We start from the raw sequence: 16,439 nt of genomic DNA on the forward strand, positions 1-16,439 counted from the left end.
GTCCGCTCGGGACTAGTTAACTACTTGTTTTGCCATTATTAATTAAGTCAAAAAGATGCGGCTGCGAGAAAAATGCAATGTTGTTTATATATATATATATATATATATATATATATATATATATAGTCACGGCTCCGGCTTATAATTGTATTTGTTGACATTAAAGACAATCACTAAAAAAACGATGGGAATGGTAACATTAACTTGAGACAAATCCAAGGTATCAATGTGCCAGGTCGTGACCCCCCCACACACACACCACCACCACCACCACCACACACACACACACACACACACACACATACACCAACCCACTTAAGGAGAATATCTCAAATTAAATTAATGATCTACGTTACGTTATCATGGCTTTAAATTCGTTCAACATCACAGTTTACGTTAATTTTTTATCAGTCGTTCAATTCTATTATTTCAGCTGCGCCCACCGCCTCCGAAAGATTTTGTCAACTCTTTTTCTGCCAAAAATGAGGTAAAATATAAGAGCATAATAGTTTTCCTTAGAAATGCTTGGTTAGCTTTCACCTGGTTCTGTAAGTCATTAGCAGGTTAGTTCTACAAATTACCTAAGGTAATATTTCAGATTTCTGGAGGAGTTTGAGCATCTACAGTAAACATGACCAATATCACCATAAGTTAAAAGGCAGAATGTCTTTGTCACGCATTTGTTTGTAAATCAATTGGTCGTGTGTTAACGCAGCTTTTTATTAATATTAACAAAACAAGCATTTGAAGTCAAAGAAACGATGCAAGATCTCTTAATATAATTATTTTGCTCATATTCATTCTATTTTTTTTTTTTTTTTTCTAACTCTGGGTGATATGGAGATCATGGAAGATTTCTTTGTGAGTTGAAAGAGCTGAAGACATTTCATCATGTTCTTCCACGACAAAATGATACAGCATAAGCTTTCTTTACCAAGACTGAATGCTTATTCTTGTCCTGTAGTTCCTGTAGCAGAAAACATTTTTACTAGTTCTTTATATTGTTCAGTGATGTAAACTGAGTGAATGTGCATTAAAGTTATGTATGTAACTACATCTAGCTTGTAATGATATGTAGATTGAATGCACTTTTTCTTAAGCCCAAAGCATCTCCAAATTTTAAATGGACAAAATAGGCTAAATATTTGCTTTTAAATTAAAAAATAAAAATAAAAAAGCACATTCTTGTAATTCAGAAGAATATTGAAATGAAAAATGTGAATATAAAAGAAAAGAAATTTGATATAGCCTAAATGCTGTGACTCTTCTATTTTGTAGATTATATATTTGGGCTGTTTTTGAACAAAGGATCCTGGAGCATGCAATGTTATTTTGTGAAGGAAAATGTGATTACCTAGCGTTCTTGACTGATGAGATATTGCTCAAAATATTGTCCTACCTTCAGCTGAACGATGCAACACAACTAGAACAAACCTCACGCAGGTTCAGACAGGTGAGGCTTCTCCAAAGTGTTAATCAAAGCCCAAGAGTCAGTGTTATCCCAATTCAATAACATTTATTTTATTTTAAAATGGCATGCCAGATAATGCAGAAATGGTTTGATTTTGTATTTGCATTGTCCTTGGCATTCAGCCCCAGTATATGTCAACTGTACCAGCTCTGCAATTCTGAGGAATTTTGGTAGCAAACTATGAAGAATGGTATGACTGTGCTGAGTTTACCAGTGACATGCAGCCCTTTTGCAATGCCATGAGCTGGAGGAATGCTTTTTTCTTTTTTTTTTGCCTTTTTCTACATCCATATGATTAAGTACAACAAAGGAGTCCCCAATTTCATACAGACACTACGATAACAATAAAACAAAGAGGGAAAAAAGGACAAATAACGTTGTATTAACATAGTATTGTGCCAATTAAAAGCTGGTGTTTTCAACAAACTGCAGTGTACAGTCTTTAGGTTTAAAGTGGTGATTACAAAACAGATTGGTGTGTAGTTACTACTGTTCTTGAATGGTCCGACACTTGAGTGGTTGTTACTTGCAAGTTGTATATTGCTCAGAGCGTAATGTGTTGTATTTCAGTGGAATTACATTAGCTATTTGTATATTTAAAGATTTCCTTTCCTTTTTTTTTCAGATAGAAAAAGTAGATTTTTTTTTTACTTGTACATATTTCAGCTACAAAGGTAAAAAAAAATCATTTTTTTTTCTTTCTGTCTGACAAAAAAAGGGAAGTCTTTATATTTTCAGTAGACAGTATGAACCTGATTGGACTAGTTGTATATTTTCTCTGAATAACAAACATAAAGACCAAACACATATAAGAAAATAATACCAATCACTGAAATAACCTGTCCTGCTAACATCATATTAAGGTCAACTGTCAATTATAACACAAACTGTACTTCCTGTTTACATTTTGCTGTTGAACAGTTTTGGCGCCTTCTGCTGAAAGCCCATTATACTACATGCTTTTTCCATCCACAGGAAAGATACACAAGGATACCAGGATACCTTTGTGCTGTGCTTACTCTCACATCCAGCAGAGGGAGTAATATAGCAATGAAAAGTAAAATCAGATGATGGGAGGAGGAGGATCAAGCAAATAAACCCTTAGGTAACGTGTGCAAAACAAGTGCTGTAATTCTGGTTACCATATCCAGGCCTTAACACTACAACACACTTATTTTGGATTGAAATTCTATTCAGATCCATCCATCAGGACATCTGCTACACTGCTTCCTACCACACCTGAAACCTACACAAGCAAGCTACAGTAACGTGAGACAAAGGTATGCTTTTTTTTTCTATTTCTAACAGGCTCTTCCAAATGGTGCCACAAAAGCATCAGAACTACACACTGAAGTGTACATTATTCTCCTTTTAAACACAACTGAAAGCAAAACTGAACACGTCACATACAGTATTTAGTTTTCTTGATCTAAGAAACAACAAGAAGAATGTGTCAGTTTAAAGCATATGTTAAAGTGCTGGCTGTTTTCCAAAAGTAATAAATCTCTAGTTAACATTAAATTATCATCTGTCCAAGTGGTGGTGGTGGGATGATGTGACATGACTACATACAGCCTTGACTGGTAGGTACTATGGCCTATTATTAGCCTGTGAACACTGGATACCGCCTTCTCAGCTGAGTCTGGTCTAGAAGGGAAATATTCATTACGTAACAATAAAGGATCTGTCTCCCAGGCCCACTTCCTGAATACCACAGCAGCAACAAGGCCCCAAACCAAGACCGAGCGGAAGCCTCATCCATTTGTTTGTTAGAGCAGTGTAGAGCAGTACCGCTTGTTTTCTACTTATCCCTTTCCCTCTGCACATTCACCACGCCACCCCTCCTTCTCATCTCCTCTTTGTGGGTCAGTGATGCAGTGCGAGTGACGCAGCAGTGGCAGCAGCCTCTAGAAGGCAAGCAGTAAGAGCAACAAGGGGAACCTCTGACAGAACCATAGTCTACAGGCAGCAGCAACCAGACAGCACAGAAGAGGGAAGATGGTAAAGTCCTAATCTAGGCCAAAGGGAGAATGGAAGCAGCTGAGTAGTCACTCTACTTTCCGAGTCCTAAACAAACAGCAGAAAGGCTTCCACAGCGACAGAGACAGGACCTTCTGCACAGACACACTTTGGTAGGCAACTAAAAGTATGAGTGCTTGTGGCAGTGGCAACAATAGTGCTACCAGGGATGAATGTCTTTGTGCGCTAACAGTGTGAATGCTTTGGAAACGAGGATAAGGCCTACTCAGCGTTGTACTGCGGTCTTTGCTTCCTGCTGTCAGCGTCCCTACAGGCCACAGCTGAGTTTACTGAGCATCAGAGGCTCAGAGGCCTGTACATTTTGTCCTGCGGTGTTGGACAGATCCTGGCTGTGATTTTAAATGTGAATGATGACAAAAGGGCAAGGGGATATCCTTTATACAAATCTAGTACAGGCTACAGTGAGCAATATGTAAGTAAATCTTAAGAGTAAATATGCAATTCCTGAGGTGCCCCATAAATCCCAAGGACAATCGATTTCATAGTTGTGAAATTATTAAGAACTGCATAAACATCGAAACATGATGCAAAAGTAATACACTATTAAAAAAAACACTTTATTTTGTTGACTGACCACAGGTGTTTTTCAACCTAAACAGTAAATCACAGGTGTCCCTCCTCTGACATTTCCCTGCCACTATGGAGATGAGAGACACCACATTAGCCCAAATAGACAATGTTTTGTTTTCTAGATATTAACATTTGAAAAGGAAGGCTTGGCTAGTGTTTGTTAAGTAAATCTGTTACTATTATCAACCTTTTTTCAGCTAATTCCAAAATATTGTTGTAATGTAAGTCCAGAATTTTCCAAAATTGGGTTGTTGTACCCGAATTATTACAACAAATAGAAAAAAACCATGACAACACCTAAGCCTCTTAGCATTAAAGTCATTGCACAGGTACCCTAAGGTGCAGCTGGATATGGTGCGTGCTGCATACTTACATCCAGTCAGATAAAACCAGATTAATTTCAGTATCCCAGCATCAGAAGTCCCAAATTGGGCTCCATCTCAATTCAACTACAGGCAGTCTCCCTCACTTGATTTACCACTTAAACACCTTATCACCTCTGTCATTACCAGGCCAAAAAAAAAACCCTGTTTGGACAGAGTTGATATGTCTTGAAAAACAAAAGGCCATCATGAATGAAGAATCATCTACATGACGCTGCAGACTATTGGTGTCACTCAACACTTTTGGGAAAATAGGTATTCAGTTCTGTTCTAAACCAGTATTGGTTGAGAATGTAAATCTAGGAGACATATAAACTGATCTTGTTGACCACAGATATATAAAAATCTCAAAAAGTAAACATTTTTATAGACATTTACTGTCTAAAAACTATCTTGTGTTTTTAAGGAAGCTGTTTGTGTACTTTTTCACAACAGCTTTTGGCTTATCAGCTGTTTTCCGTGTTTTGTTTTTTGTGTAAATAAACAACATTGTTTACCATTCTCAGGAGAATGACAGTGTGACTCAGTGTGAGTCATTCAGTCAGTGGCATCAGATGTATACTCTGTTGAGAAAGAGGACAGCGACAGAAAACAAAAACCTAAGCCTCTAAATCAGTGATTCTCAACCTTTTTTGAAAAAATGCCCCCTGAACCCCCCCCCCCCCCAAGAAAAAGTTGTGACTGGGGGGTGAGGGTTGGGGTGGGGGGCGTAGTAGTAATGCGTTGGGCCCTTTTGTAGAGGACCTGGGTGAAGTGCAGGGGTTAAATAGCTCAGCAGCTAATGATGCCCCCCGCCCTCACCTTGTCATGACCCTCCTCCTGCCCCCCCCGAATAAAACTTGTGACCAGGGGGGCCAAAAATGAGAGCACAAGTAGCACTGGTATACATAGTTTTATCGTATTTCATGCTCAAATGAACAAAGTTTGTTCTGATATTGATACTTATACACTGTGATGAATAACACTGACTAATGCCCCCCATTTGTGCCTGAGTGCCCCCTCTCAGCTTTCTCATTCAAAATGCCCCCTGATGTTGTCCCAATGCCCCCTGAGGAGGGGGGGGTACTGCCCCCATTGAGAGACATTACTCTAAATGTATTTACATAAATGGACATCTTCTGAATCAATCATTGTCTTTCTTCATCTCCAACTATAAGTTATTTATTACTGGCAATGTGGAATTCATAGACAGACTTTGATCCAATACATATATGTTATATAAGCATGTTAGGTATTTATTACTAAACTGTTGTTACATCATAACAATGAGATATTGCATCGTAATTTTTCATTTTCAATGTATTAGATTAATTGCTTGCACCAAGGTCTGTGCTTTTATTGTCTGTAAAATGTAACATTGGTATTCATAAATCCATTTGAAAACTGAAATAAGTATGGTGAGATATCAACCAAACCCCACTAAATATACACCATAAGACAGATATACCACAGCTTTATGTATTTGTTTATTGTAACTGGGTGTTTGGAGACTAATATGAAGATTAAATAAATAAATAAATGAATAAATAAATAAAAAATAAAAATAATAATAATAATAATAATAATAATAATAATAATAATAATAATAATAATAATAATACAGAAGTAGCAACAAGTAATAAGTTGCAAGAGACGTGTTTTTGCAAACATTACCTGTAGCTGCGGTCGGAAAATGTAACCAGTTGTAAAGTAATTTTAAACTTGTTGTCACACCATTGTTGGACAGACTAGCAGACTGTGATAAAAAGGGTTAAGGTTTAACCACCTGACAAGTTGACACGCTGGCTGCTGCTCCAAGGGTTGCACAGAAACCAGGCTACGCTGTCACTACCCAAAAAAATACAATAATGTGTTGCTCTGAATACTAATACTAAGAAAATGAGACAATAAAAGAAGACTTAAATGATAATGCCTACTGTCCTAGACAAGGGCTTTAAAATGATTCTATAAAAAGCACAATTCCTTTTTTAAGGCAAAGCACAAATGCACATAAAATAAAATTTCCCTAAAATTAATTTGGAAGACACAGTCATTTAACCCTGCATTCAACTGTATGTAAATAAACGAGTTGTTTCCGTCCACAGAAACTAGCAAGAGGCTTAGTGTGCCATGTCGGGTTCAGCTTCCTCCCCTCCCCCTCGTCTGCAGTGCTGACGCATCTGCTGCTTTTGCATCAATCAGCAGCCTGAATATAGGTATACCCAGAGTCCCTGCTGAAAGCACAACACTTTTCTGTGAGGTTTGCTTTCAGTTTACATGATCATCGCAATTGGAAGAAAGAGCTTTCATGAACATCTGTCCATTGGCTGCTGTGATGCACAAAAGGACAGCAGCCACTGCCATCTTCTGTCTGGTTCTGTATTACCTAACCAGGGACTGTGTGATCACAAATGAAGGGCTTTGGAGTATTATAGTGCAGCAGAGGCAGACACTGTGTGCACAAGCATAAAACAGATGGTGTGGCGTTTAGTATTCAAGGTGCATGTTGTTTCTATAACGGCTAGAGCTAATTTCTGTCATGCAAAAGACATTTTTATGTTGGTCAACGTCGATACACATCGAGATCTAGCTGATGTAGTACTAGAGAGATTTAATACAGGATTTGTGGCACGGCAGAAGACTCCTCACTATGCTGCTACCAGCAATGCAGCTGAGCATTTTCTCTGGCTGTTGCATCGAATAGAGGGCTGGTGTGTGATGTAGCACCGAGCATCACTCCGCTCTCCCTACAGCCCTCTGCCATGCTCAATAAAAGTTGCCGTTTCCTGCTCTGTGGCTCCACAACGAACACTTAGTTACCCAGTTAGCACAAAGGCAGGTCCATACTCCAGTTTTGCAACATGCTGCACAAACTGTGAGTCCTTACTCTATCTGTTCTAGGACAGAAAAGGGACAGTCAGAGGAGGGCAGGGCAGATCTAGCCCAGGACCACGGCTGCATGGATAGAGGCGAAGGACGTTGGAGCTGGAGTCATCTGCACACAGAGAGGGAGGGAGAGGAAGAAAGACGTCAGAAAAAGCTCTGCTTCTGACAACACCACTGTTCAGCGACCATCGTAGAAAAAATACTTTCGCCTTGCTCTCACGAAACTGTTTTTCATGTATAGTTGGTTATATTGAGGGCTTTAGAGAAGGGATACTGCATGACGCTGTTTCCTGTTCGCCCTGCATCATTTTCTCTGATTTACTAAGGTATGTTTTGCATGGTTTCCCTGAATTTGCAACCTGTTTTTTTTGCGGAAGTACGCTTTGCTGAGGTGCGTGAAGTGGCTTTTGCTTTGACATTTCGCTCTTTGTTTGACAAGACTGTCTGCATACTATATTTGTTTTCTTGGTTTGTGGTTTTGTATGTGGGGATTTTATGTTAGAATTTGAGAACAATATTTCTAATGTGGTGTGAAGGTAAAGTAAAGATGGGTGTGGCAAAAACATGAGAATTGATAGCAAATTCTAAATTTCCGCTCAGCATGTGGTGGCAACAAACCACAACAACTGTTCAGAATTGTGAAAACTGAAAGTGATAAAGTAAGATAGCAACACAGAAAAAGAATGAAACAGTGTCTACAAACAGCAAAAAGAAAGATATTAGTATAAAAGCTGTGGCAATATCACTTGCTATTACCAGAAGAAGTCATTTGGGTAGCAGTTCTGCTGCAGACAAAGACCAACAGTCCAATACACACACTGTATTTTCCAGCAGAGGCGAAGGCAAACCACGACTGCTCTGCAGACTGATGTGCACTGCAGGTTCTCAGAAAGGGCATGAGGTTTGTAGAAGAAACAGGACCAAATACTCGGACGGCTAATACAGTCACTTGCCATCCAGCTGAATCCCAATAAGTACTGCGCCATAGCATGTTGCCATGACAACGGAGGCCTGTCTGAGAAAGAAGGCAGGAGGCTGCTTGTGTTTTCAGTAATATGAGAGGCTTTAAGGAATGGCGGCCATATTGTAACTATCGCACCAACACAAAACTGGAAAACATAAAACATTAGATAATCTCAAAGAAACATTGCCTAAACCAAACTACAAAATAGTAGATCGTACTGGTATATCACTGGCAATTTACAAATCAAGGGCAATGACAATTAAAAAAAAATACACAAAAAATTATACATCAAATTTATTGGTTGGTTAATTTAATGATATGACACTATTTTAAGAATAATTTTTTAAAAAAAAAGTAAAGACAAATTGTTTAATATATGTTTAATGCAGAATTACTAAAGAAAATGACCTCACGCTCATGTGCCATAGTATGACTTCACTGTAACTGTAAATTAACCTAAAAAAAATATGTCACTGAGTTTAAACTGGATTTTTAAAATTAAGATTCTGTGATGATTCATCTCCTATAACGCCAAGCTGAGTGTGTCTTAGCAGGTACAGTCAGTGTTCTACATGAGACATGCTAAATGACTCAGTGTGGACGTAAACCACACTGACTCTGATATGAAACCAGAACATTGCGCTTTGTGATACATCATCTCTCAAATTGAAAATAAATGAACTGTAACTTCTTCTAAAAGCTGCAAATAGTCAAAATAATGTGACCCACAAATGCTGCTTTGTCCTTAAACACAATACCTTGTCGATCACAGTCAGTTAAGATAACTGTTTTGTCTCAGTAATATAGAGTGCAGCAGGGAGTGCCTCTGTCTTCCGGTGTGTATTAACCTAAGGAAGTAAATATATTTCCCCAAAATCTAATAGAGCATTACAAAATTAGTTGCTGATAAATTTCTTAAGCAAAACTAAAGTGATAAGTTTGGTTATATACTGAGTAATTTTTTCTCCCTAATGTAATTTCTTAACATCATTTCCTGGCAACTGTTTTCATCTTGAGACAGTCAAAGTCTTCTCTACTTAGATGTAACTAAAGTTGTATGCGCGGCAAATTAAATGTTCCACCCCCAAATTAACAGACAAGTGAACCAGCAATATATGATTCATCAGTGTGCAAATGTCTGTATTTTTATATTGTCCTTTGCCCTTAAAAGAACATCACCGTTACAACATGCAGAGATGTGTTTGCACAATGAATGGAACAGGAGCCAAACAGAGTCATCATTAGTAATAAAGGCAACAAGGGTATGACTCATGCACCACAACATTTTTACCCCCAGGTACAAAAAGAGGGATAAGCATGAGCTTGTGACAGTGGCAAAGTTGGGTCATTCATTGTCATTCATGACAAAAACCCAAAAGACTTACAGTAGGAATTCAGCAGTGTCAAAGAGGAGGCTACTATATCAATTTCCCTCTCTTCAAACTGTCACATTCTAAGCTCTACTGAACTCTTCTGTATTTTGGACACATATTTAGAGAAGCACTTCACTTTATGCCTTATTTTATTTCCTGCAAAAGGTTGTCTCACTATGAGTTAAATATATCCTCCAGCAACCTACCATTTTACAGTTTTCTAAGTGCCTTATCTATCTTTATGTGTATTCCACAAAGGATTGGGATCTTTACTACACACAGTAAGCCAAAAGAATAAGAAACACACAAAATACACCTTAACCTATAATGTCACACTATTTAGATTTCAACATTACCTTAAAAAGAAAAAAAAGAAAAAAGAAAGAAACAGGATGTGATTGTGTAACCTATGCCATGAAGGTAGCGCTGATGACTGGACTGCTGGCACCAGTGCTCATCTGTAAGGACATTACTGCCATCTAGTGTTTAGATACCTCAATAACATTTGAATTACAAAATCTCCCTCCAGTCTAAAGAATACTTAAACACTTAGATGCCTGTTCATTACACCTGTAATAATTGCATTTTTCTTCCTTTTTTTCTAGATGACTGTGGTGTCTCCTTCCACTCAGCACCTCATGGATAGTGCCCATCCTCATTCTGTGCTTACCAAACTCAATGAGCAACGTTCACAAGGCCTCTTCTGTGATGTCACCATTGTGGTAGAAGATGTAAAATTTCGAGCACACAAAAACATACTTGCAGCCAGCAGTGGGTATTTCAAGAATGCTCTGACAACTCCTGAGACATGGAGCTCTAGTCAAGTGTTAGAGCTGATGGACTTGAAGTCGGAGGTGTTTGCCAACATCCTCAACTTCATCTACTGCTCAAAATTAACATCATGTGGTGCAGAGGACACAGGGGGGCTAGTGGCAGCAGGAAAAAGACTTGGAATTCCTTTCTTAGAAAAGCTTGCAGAAAAAGAGAGGCAGCAGTCAGCCGTTCCCCCAAACCTAAGTAAATGTGTTAAATCCACAGACTTCAGTGCAGCCCCAGTGCCTAAAAAAACAAAGACAGAGGTTCCCAGGCTTGAGGAGACAGACAGTGCCAGAGGACCACGAATCACCAATGCCTTCTCTATCACTGAAGTGTGTCCTGGGAACAATCCTTTCACCCCTCTGGGTCAACCCAGTGAGGAAAGGCAGTCACCAGATGTGGGACAGCTCCCATCCAGCTGCCCAACAACCTCCTGCCTCAACATGAGCAATGAGACCACCCACGCTCTCTCTGAACACTCTTATGCAGTAAGTCAAGCCACTGATGACAAAGATAACACTCAGTGGGACAACAAGAAGCTCTGTAAGCCATCAGTATCACAGCCAAAGCAACTCATTTATCGAAATGCAGGCCCTCTTAAAAAGCGCCACAGGTTGAGAGGCACTTTGGGCAAAAGTATTCTTCCTACGCCAGCTGAGCCACACACAGATAAACCAAATACAATTACCCCCACATTGGCTGATGGCGTTACTGTGGCACCTGCTGCAGTCATGACACCACCTCCACTTTTTTCAGTAGCAGAAACTGAAAAAACTTTAGAAACTTTACCGCCTGTGACCACTGACAATCTTCAAACGGAGTTAGGTCCACCAACTCTCTCTCCTCATCCTGAAGACAGCATCTCAATCTACTCGTGTGAGCACTGTCCAGAAATATTCACAAATAAAGCACTTCTTACTATTCACACAGAGGTACACAAAAAACGTTTTGTCAGTCATTTATTTTGCAAGTTTTGTCACAGAAAGTTTATACACCTCAAACGGCTGCGCAACCATGAACAGGTCTGTCTCAAGGTTGTGAGAGGCCCTCCTAAATTAGACGCCAATGACACATTGGCCAAAGAGGAGTTCCATTCTGAAGGTGTGTCAGACACAGAGAACACCATGACACAAGAGCCACCTGCAGATCTCTCCACTTCTGACATCCCAGAGTCCCTTTCTCTGGACGAGCCGGACCCTTTAGAGGATGAAAAGGCAAGAATACCAGGTGGCCATCAGAGGAGATACAACTGCAGCGTATGCAAACGGGTCTATGTCACCCTGTCCAGTCTGAAGCGGCATGAAAATGTACACTCCTGGCAGAGGGCCTATCCATGTCATTATTGTAATAAAGTGTTTGCCTTGGCAGAGTATCGGACCAAGCATGAAATTTGGCACACAGGTGAGCGTCGCTACCAGTGCATTTTTTGCCTAGAGACTTTCATGACGTACTATATCTTAAAGAACCATCAGAAGTCTTTTCACGGCATAGATCCAAGGCTGGCTGTTAAGAAGAAAGCTGCCAACGGTGGACTAAAAGCCAGTGTTTATCCAATCAAACTCTACAGGTTACTTCCAATGAAATTTCGAAAAAGACAATACAAAACATACAGTCACACGTATTCTGAGAGTGACCAGGCCCCACTAGATAGTAACTCGCTTATTCCTCCATTTGAAGAAAACAGTCACACGGACACTGCTTCCTTCCCTTTGACTTTCATGGCAACAACAAAGATGGTGGCACCTGTCATGCCTCGCATCAGTTTTGACAAGCCATGTGACCAAGATACTGACCACAGTTTAAACACTGAACTGGATATTTGTCCTCCAAATATCAGAGAAAATGAAACTAAAGATACATCCTTCATGACCTTTGATGGCAGCCCTTTGCAACCTGAGTCTACAGTAGTCAATTACAATGATCCTCCTGCACTAATCAGCTCTGACCATATGAGCAAAAATGCATCAATTTTAAATTCTTTAAAGACTGTTAAAAAGCTTAGTGAGCTATCAGCTTCAGCTAAAAAGGTTGAGGAGATGACGAAGGAGATACTTCAGTCAGGCACTCAGAATCTCACACAGGACAAAAGAGTGGGGGCAAAAACAGAGACATACATTGCCAAACCTGCATGCCCGGGTCCATCTGTAGACGGTACTACTATGCCACTCTGCCAAATAACAGTAAAAATAGGCAATGAAGCCATTATCCGCCGCAGAATCAAAGGCTCTAAACTTTTCCCAAGGAAGAAAAGGAGAATCAGGAAATTTAGTGAGGTGGAGAGTTCAAGTGAGAGCCTAGCAAGCATGGATAACACAGGAAGCCCCAGACTCCGCCTTAGACAAGACATTTCTGCCACCACAGTGCCAGAGATATATGAAGATCCAAATGACTGTGACACAGCTGATATGCTTTGGCGTCCCTACTATTCCTACAAAGCTAAAAAGAAGAGAAGGAAAATGAGATTTAAGTCTAAAAAAACCATGTATCCTGGCCATACTATTACATCTCCAGACAGAAGTGCTGCCAGTGACACCCACCTGGAAAGAGGTAGCTGGGTGGCAGAGGAGGGCTTCTCAGGTGGTGGTGGTGGTGGAGAGGTGAAACGTAGTCTCAGCAAGAACTGCAGCCCAAGGGCTACCTACAACTGTGATATCTGTGACAGCTCTTTTATCACAGAGACCGGTCTTAGAGCGCACATTATTGGTTCCCACCCATGTTTCTGTCGAACCTGTGGCAAACAAGGTCCCCCTGGTGAGGCCCCCGCCGGTGGTGATTACATCTGCAACAGTTGCATGGAAAACGGCTCCTGCTTTGACAGTACACCACGGAGCCCTGGCACAGAGAAGAGGTATCGCTGCTCCTTCTGTCCACAGCGTTTTCTTTACCTTGCCACCAAGAAAAGTCATGAGAAAAAACACCAGGAGGCAAGTGAGGGGGGGTTTAACTATGACAGCTTCACACCAACATCCAAATACTCAGCACACCGGAGTGAAGACAATAAACTAGACAACATTAAATCAGAAGATAGCGACAATCAAGATAACCCGGACATAAAAACTGAGAAGGTGGAAGTGGGGAATTATTCCATTGATAGACTTAATCCTAAAATCGAGGATACAAGTAACTTTATGTCTCTGACTACATGCCAGGACATTTCATATTCAGACATTAAAAGGCCATTGTCGCCTTGTATTGACCCACTGTTTTCCATGACAAAAATGAAACATAAAAAGAGCAAAAAAAGATTCAAAGACCAGCATTCTATGCATCTCATTCCTAAAAAACAATCCCGAGACAGTGACGGCAATGATGATTTTTTGATGAGGAATAGAACAAACAGTCATAATGACCGAGAGAAGTCTAGTAAACTGTTTAGGAGAAATGACCCTGAGGCTAAAGGTAACAGCATTTCTATACATAAGCCAGAGAAGTGGATGTGCAAAGAGGAACCATTTTTTTAAAGGTCTTTGATAACTACAGACCACCATAGACAAAAAAAAGAAAGCAAATGAAACTTGATTTTGAGCCGCTGCTTCTTGTAGGAAATGTAATAAGATGTTAAAACTTGTACTGTTGTCTTTGGAGCTGAACTCAATGGATGACAAACGCAAAATGAAAATCGGTATCAGCTGTAAATTTTTCCTTCCTGAACTTAACAAACTAAGATTTTTTTCACATTTGTAGTGACTATTTTTTGTATAATATAAGACCTTCTGACACAGGCTGTATTTTGTTCATTGTCTATGCATTTAAGGCGGACTCAGTGAGATGGCTGTAACCACAAGAGATGAAGTGAATGTTCTTTTTTTCAGTGTTGGGTGAATCCATAAAATGGTCTGCACTTTCAGAACAGGAGTGGAATGTACTGAAGAATTTAAAAAGCTGCCTCGTGTGGTTACGTTTTATTACTGCATATGTGACTCTCATGTTTCTGAGTCTAATGTTCAGTTTAATGGTAAGATGCACTTTATGGACAGACTATGCTAATTCAGCTGGTTAAATACTTTGGTAATTCAATCACAATTGTATAACAACCACCATTGTTATATTCTAATTTCTACCACATATTACCATTGAAATTAAAATTACTACTTTTGTGTGTTTAATATGTATAAAACTTGTACATTTATTTAAATAAATGTTGTTGATATTCTGAACAGTTAGTTCTTGTCCTCCTTGACACTGCTATAACAGTATTCAGTCATCATCCTGGTTAAAAAAAAAAAAAAAAAAAAAAGTAAATTAAACGTTTTACCACAAAACATGACTCACAGCAAAATACTTCTTAAATATAAAGCAAGACAGTGGTCGACTCTTACTCCAGGTCCTTCAGGGACTAGCAGCCCATCTGAAAAGTTCATCCCCTCATTCCACTGAACACATCTGCATTTGAGTTGGGCCTAAAACACAGTCTCCAGATGTGTTTGACTTCCTCACTTCTTTCTAAGACTTGGCTTATGATGTAACAGATGGATCATAAGTTATGAGTACAAACTACTTAACTCAGTTTGACCAGAGCACTACCCACAACCCTAACCCTAACATTTCTCATCTAATATTTTAGGGATTTATTCATTATTATTGGATTATTAAGTAATTATTAAAAATGCAAATTCCAAGAATAAATATAGTGATTTGATACAGTCATTTTTTTTTTATATATTATAATGCATCATAAATAACTTCAGGTACCCTAAATGCTATGTAAAATCTTGCAGTAAATCAATCATAGGGAACAAATACAATGCAAATATGTTGCAAAGTTGCACAAGGCACATAGAGCTACATTATGTATGTGTGTAGTGTCATAAACAGTAGGTGGATTATTTCACTTTTCTCCATGTTTGACGTTCACTATACCAAAGACAGAGTGTGTGTTTTCACATTCATCTGCCAAAAGAGAGACTGTTAGACTAAAACCTAATTATAATATAAAATGCTAAATTCTTTCACCTACATAATAGATTTTTCTGTTTGTTTTGCATCCAGTAGATAAACTTTTGAAGCAAAAAAAATGTGCCTAATCAAATATATATCTAAAAAGAAGGAGAAACATTTAAGAGTTTTTTAAATAAATCTTTTATTGATTTAAATTTGTGAAAAGCATTTTTTTTTAGAAAAAAAAAAAGTCAACCTAAATTATTATTAAATGCATAATATTACATTGTATTTTATTTCTTATTTTTTACTGATGAAAATATGTCATAGCTGTAATATTATGGTAAGTAGTCTTATATATTCAGTGCTAAACATCTGGAAAGATATTCACAATTAAATTAAATTAAATTAAATTAAACTGGTATCCAACTGGTATAAGCATATTATGGTTTAACGAAAGAACTAATAAAATAAATAAATGTAGGATAAAACCTATGAAGATAAAATACTTTACATTTTATAGCCTTGCTGTCCCCAAACATTGAACAAAGATGGCGAAATACTCATGAAATTAGAAATAAATACATAAATAATGTTTCGGCTGTCACATAGTCTTCTTAGGAAACAGTGAGGGAAATAAATAATAACAGCATTCAGTTGTTGTCCACTAGTGTGTGCTACATGTTAAAAACAGACACAGAAACAGGTTGTATGTGAAAATGTATCACACATTACGTGATTGATGATGTCTTCAGGGGGTCGAAAATTATGATAACAAGAACAGAAATCATTGTATTTTAATATGATAATACCTAATATGGTGTGATCTAAATTCTAAAATACGGTTGTGTGTGATAAAAGAAAAGGTGTTAATGAAAACATTTTAAGTTGAAAAACATATTTATAGGTTGGGTCCAAGATGTTAAAAGACAGAGTAAAACAAAAACACAAGGAAGTTTCAGACACTCAAAAATGTTCAACAACTTTTAAACCATTAATCCTGCCCATATTCTTTAAAAAGTAAGGTGGAGATTCCCACAGTGGCAATACATTTGTCTTGTTTTCACATTCAGAGGCTT

At 38.5% G+C, this 16,439-nt stretch overlaps 1 protein-coding gene across 5 annotated transcripts; it reads left to right on the forward strand.

The window, feature by feature from the left end:
• The first annotated feature begins 2,567 nt into the window (after nt 1–2,567).
• Nucleotides 2,568–14,639, forward strand: zbtb38 (zinc finger and BTB domain containing 38). Of its 5 annotated transcripts, XM_030151772.1 has the most exons (4): nt 2,568–2,751; nt 3,342–3,603; nt 7,345–7,655; nt 10,272–14,639. In XM_030151772.1, exon 4 carries the CDS (start codon nt 10,272–10,274, stop codon nt 13,941–13,943), a length of 3,672 nt encoding a protein of 1,223 aa, XP_030007632.1. In that variant the 5' UTR covers nt 2,568–2,751; nt 3,342–3,603; nt 7,345–7,655; the 3' UTR covers nt 13,944–14,639. The 5 variants fall into 5 exon arrangements, with proteins under 5 accessions (XP_030007632.1, XP_030007631.1, XP_030007633.1 ...); XM_030151771.1 differs by lacking the exon at nt 7,345–7,655; XM_030151773.1 differs by lacking the exon at nt 3,342–3,603.
• The last annotated feature ends 1,800 nt before the right edge of the window (nt 14,640–16,439 follow it).

This window comes from Sphaeramia orbicularis, chromosome 13 (assembly GCF_902148855.1).
Source record: "Sphaeramia orbicularis chromosome 13, fSphaOr1.1, whole genome shotgun sequence".
Lineage (NCBI taxonomy): Eukaryota > Metazoa > Chordata > Actinopteri > Kurtiformes > Apogonidae > Sphaeramia > Sphaeramia orbicularis.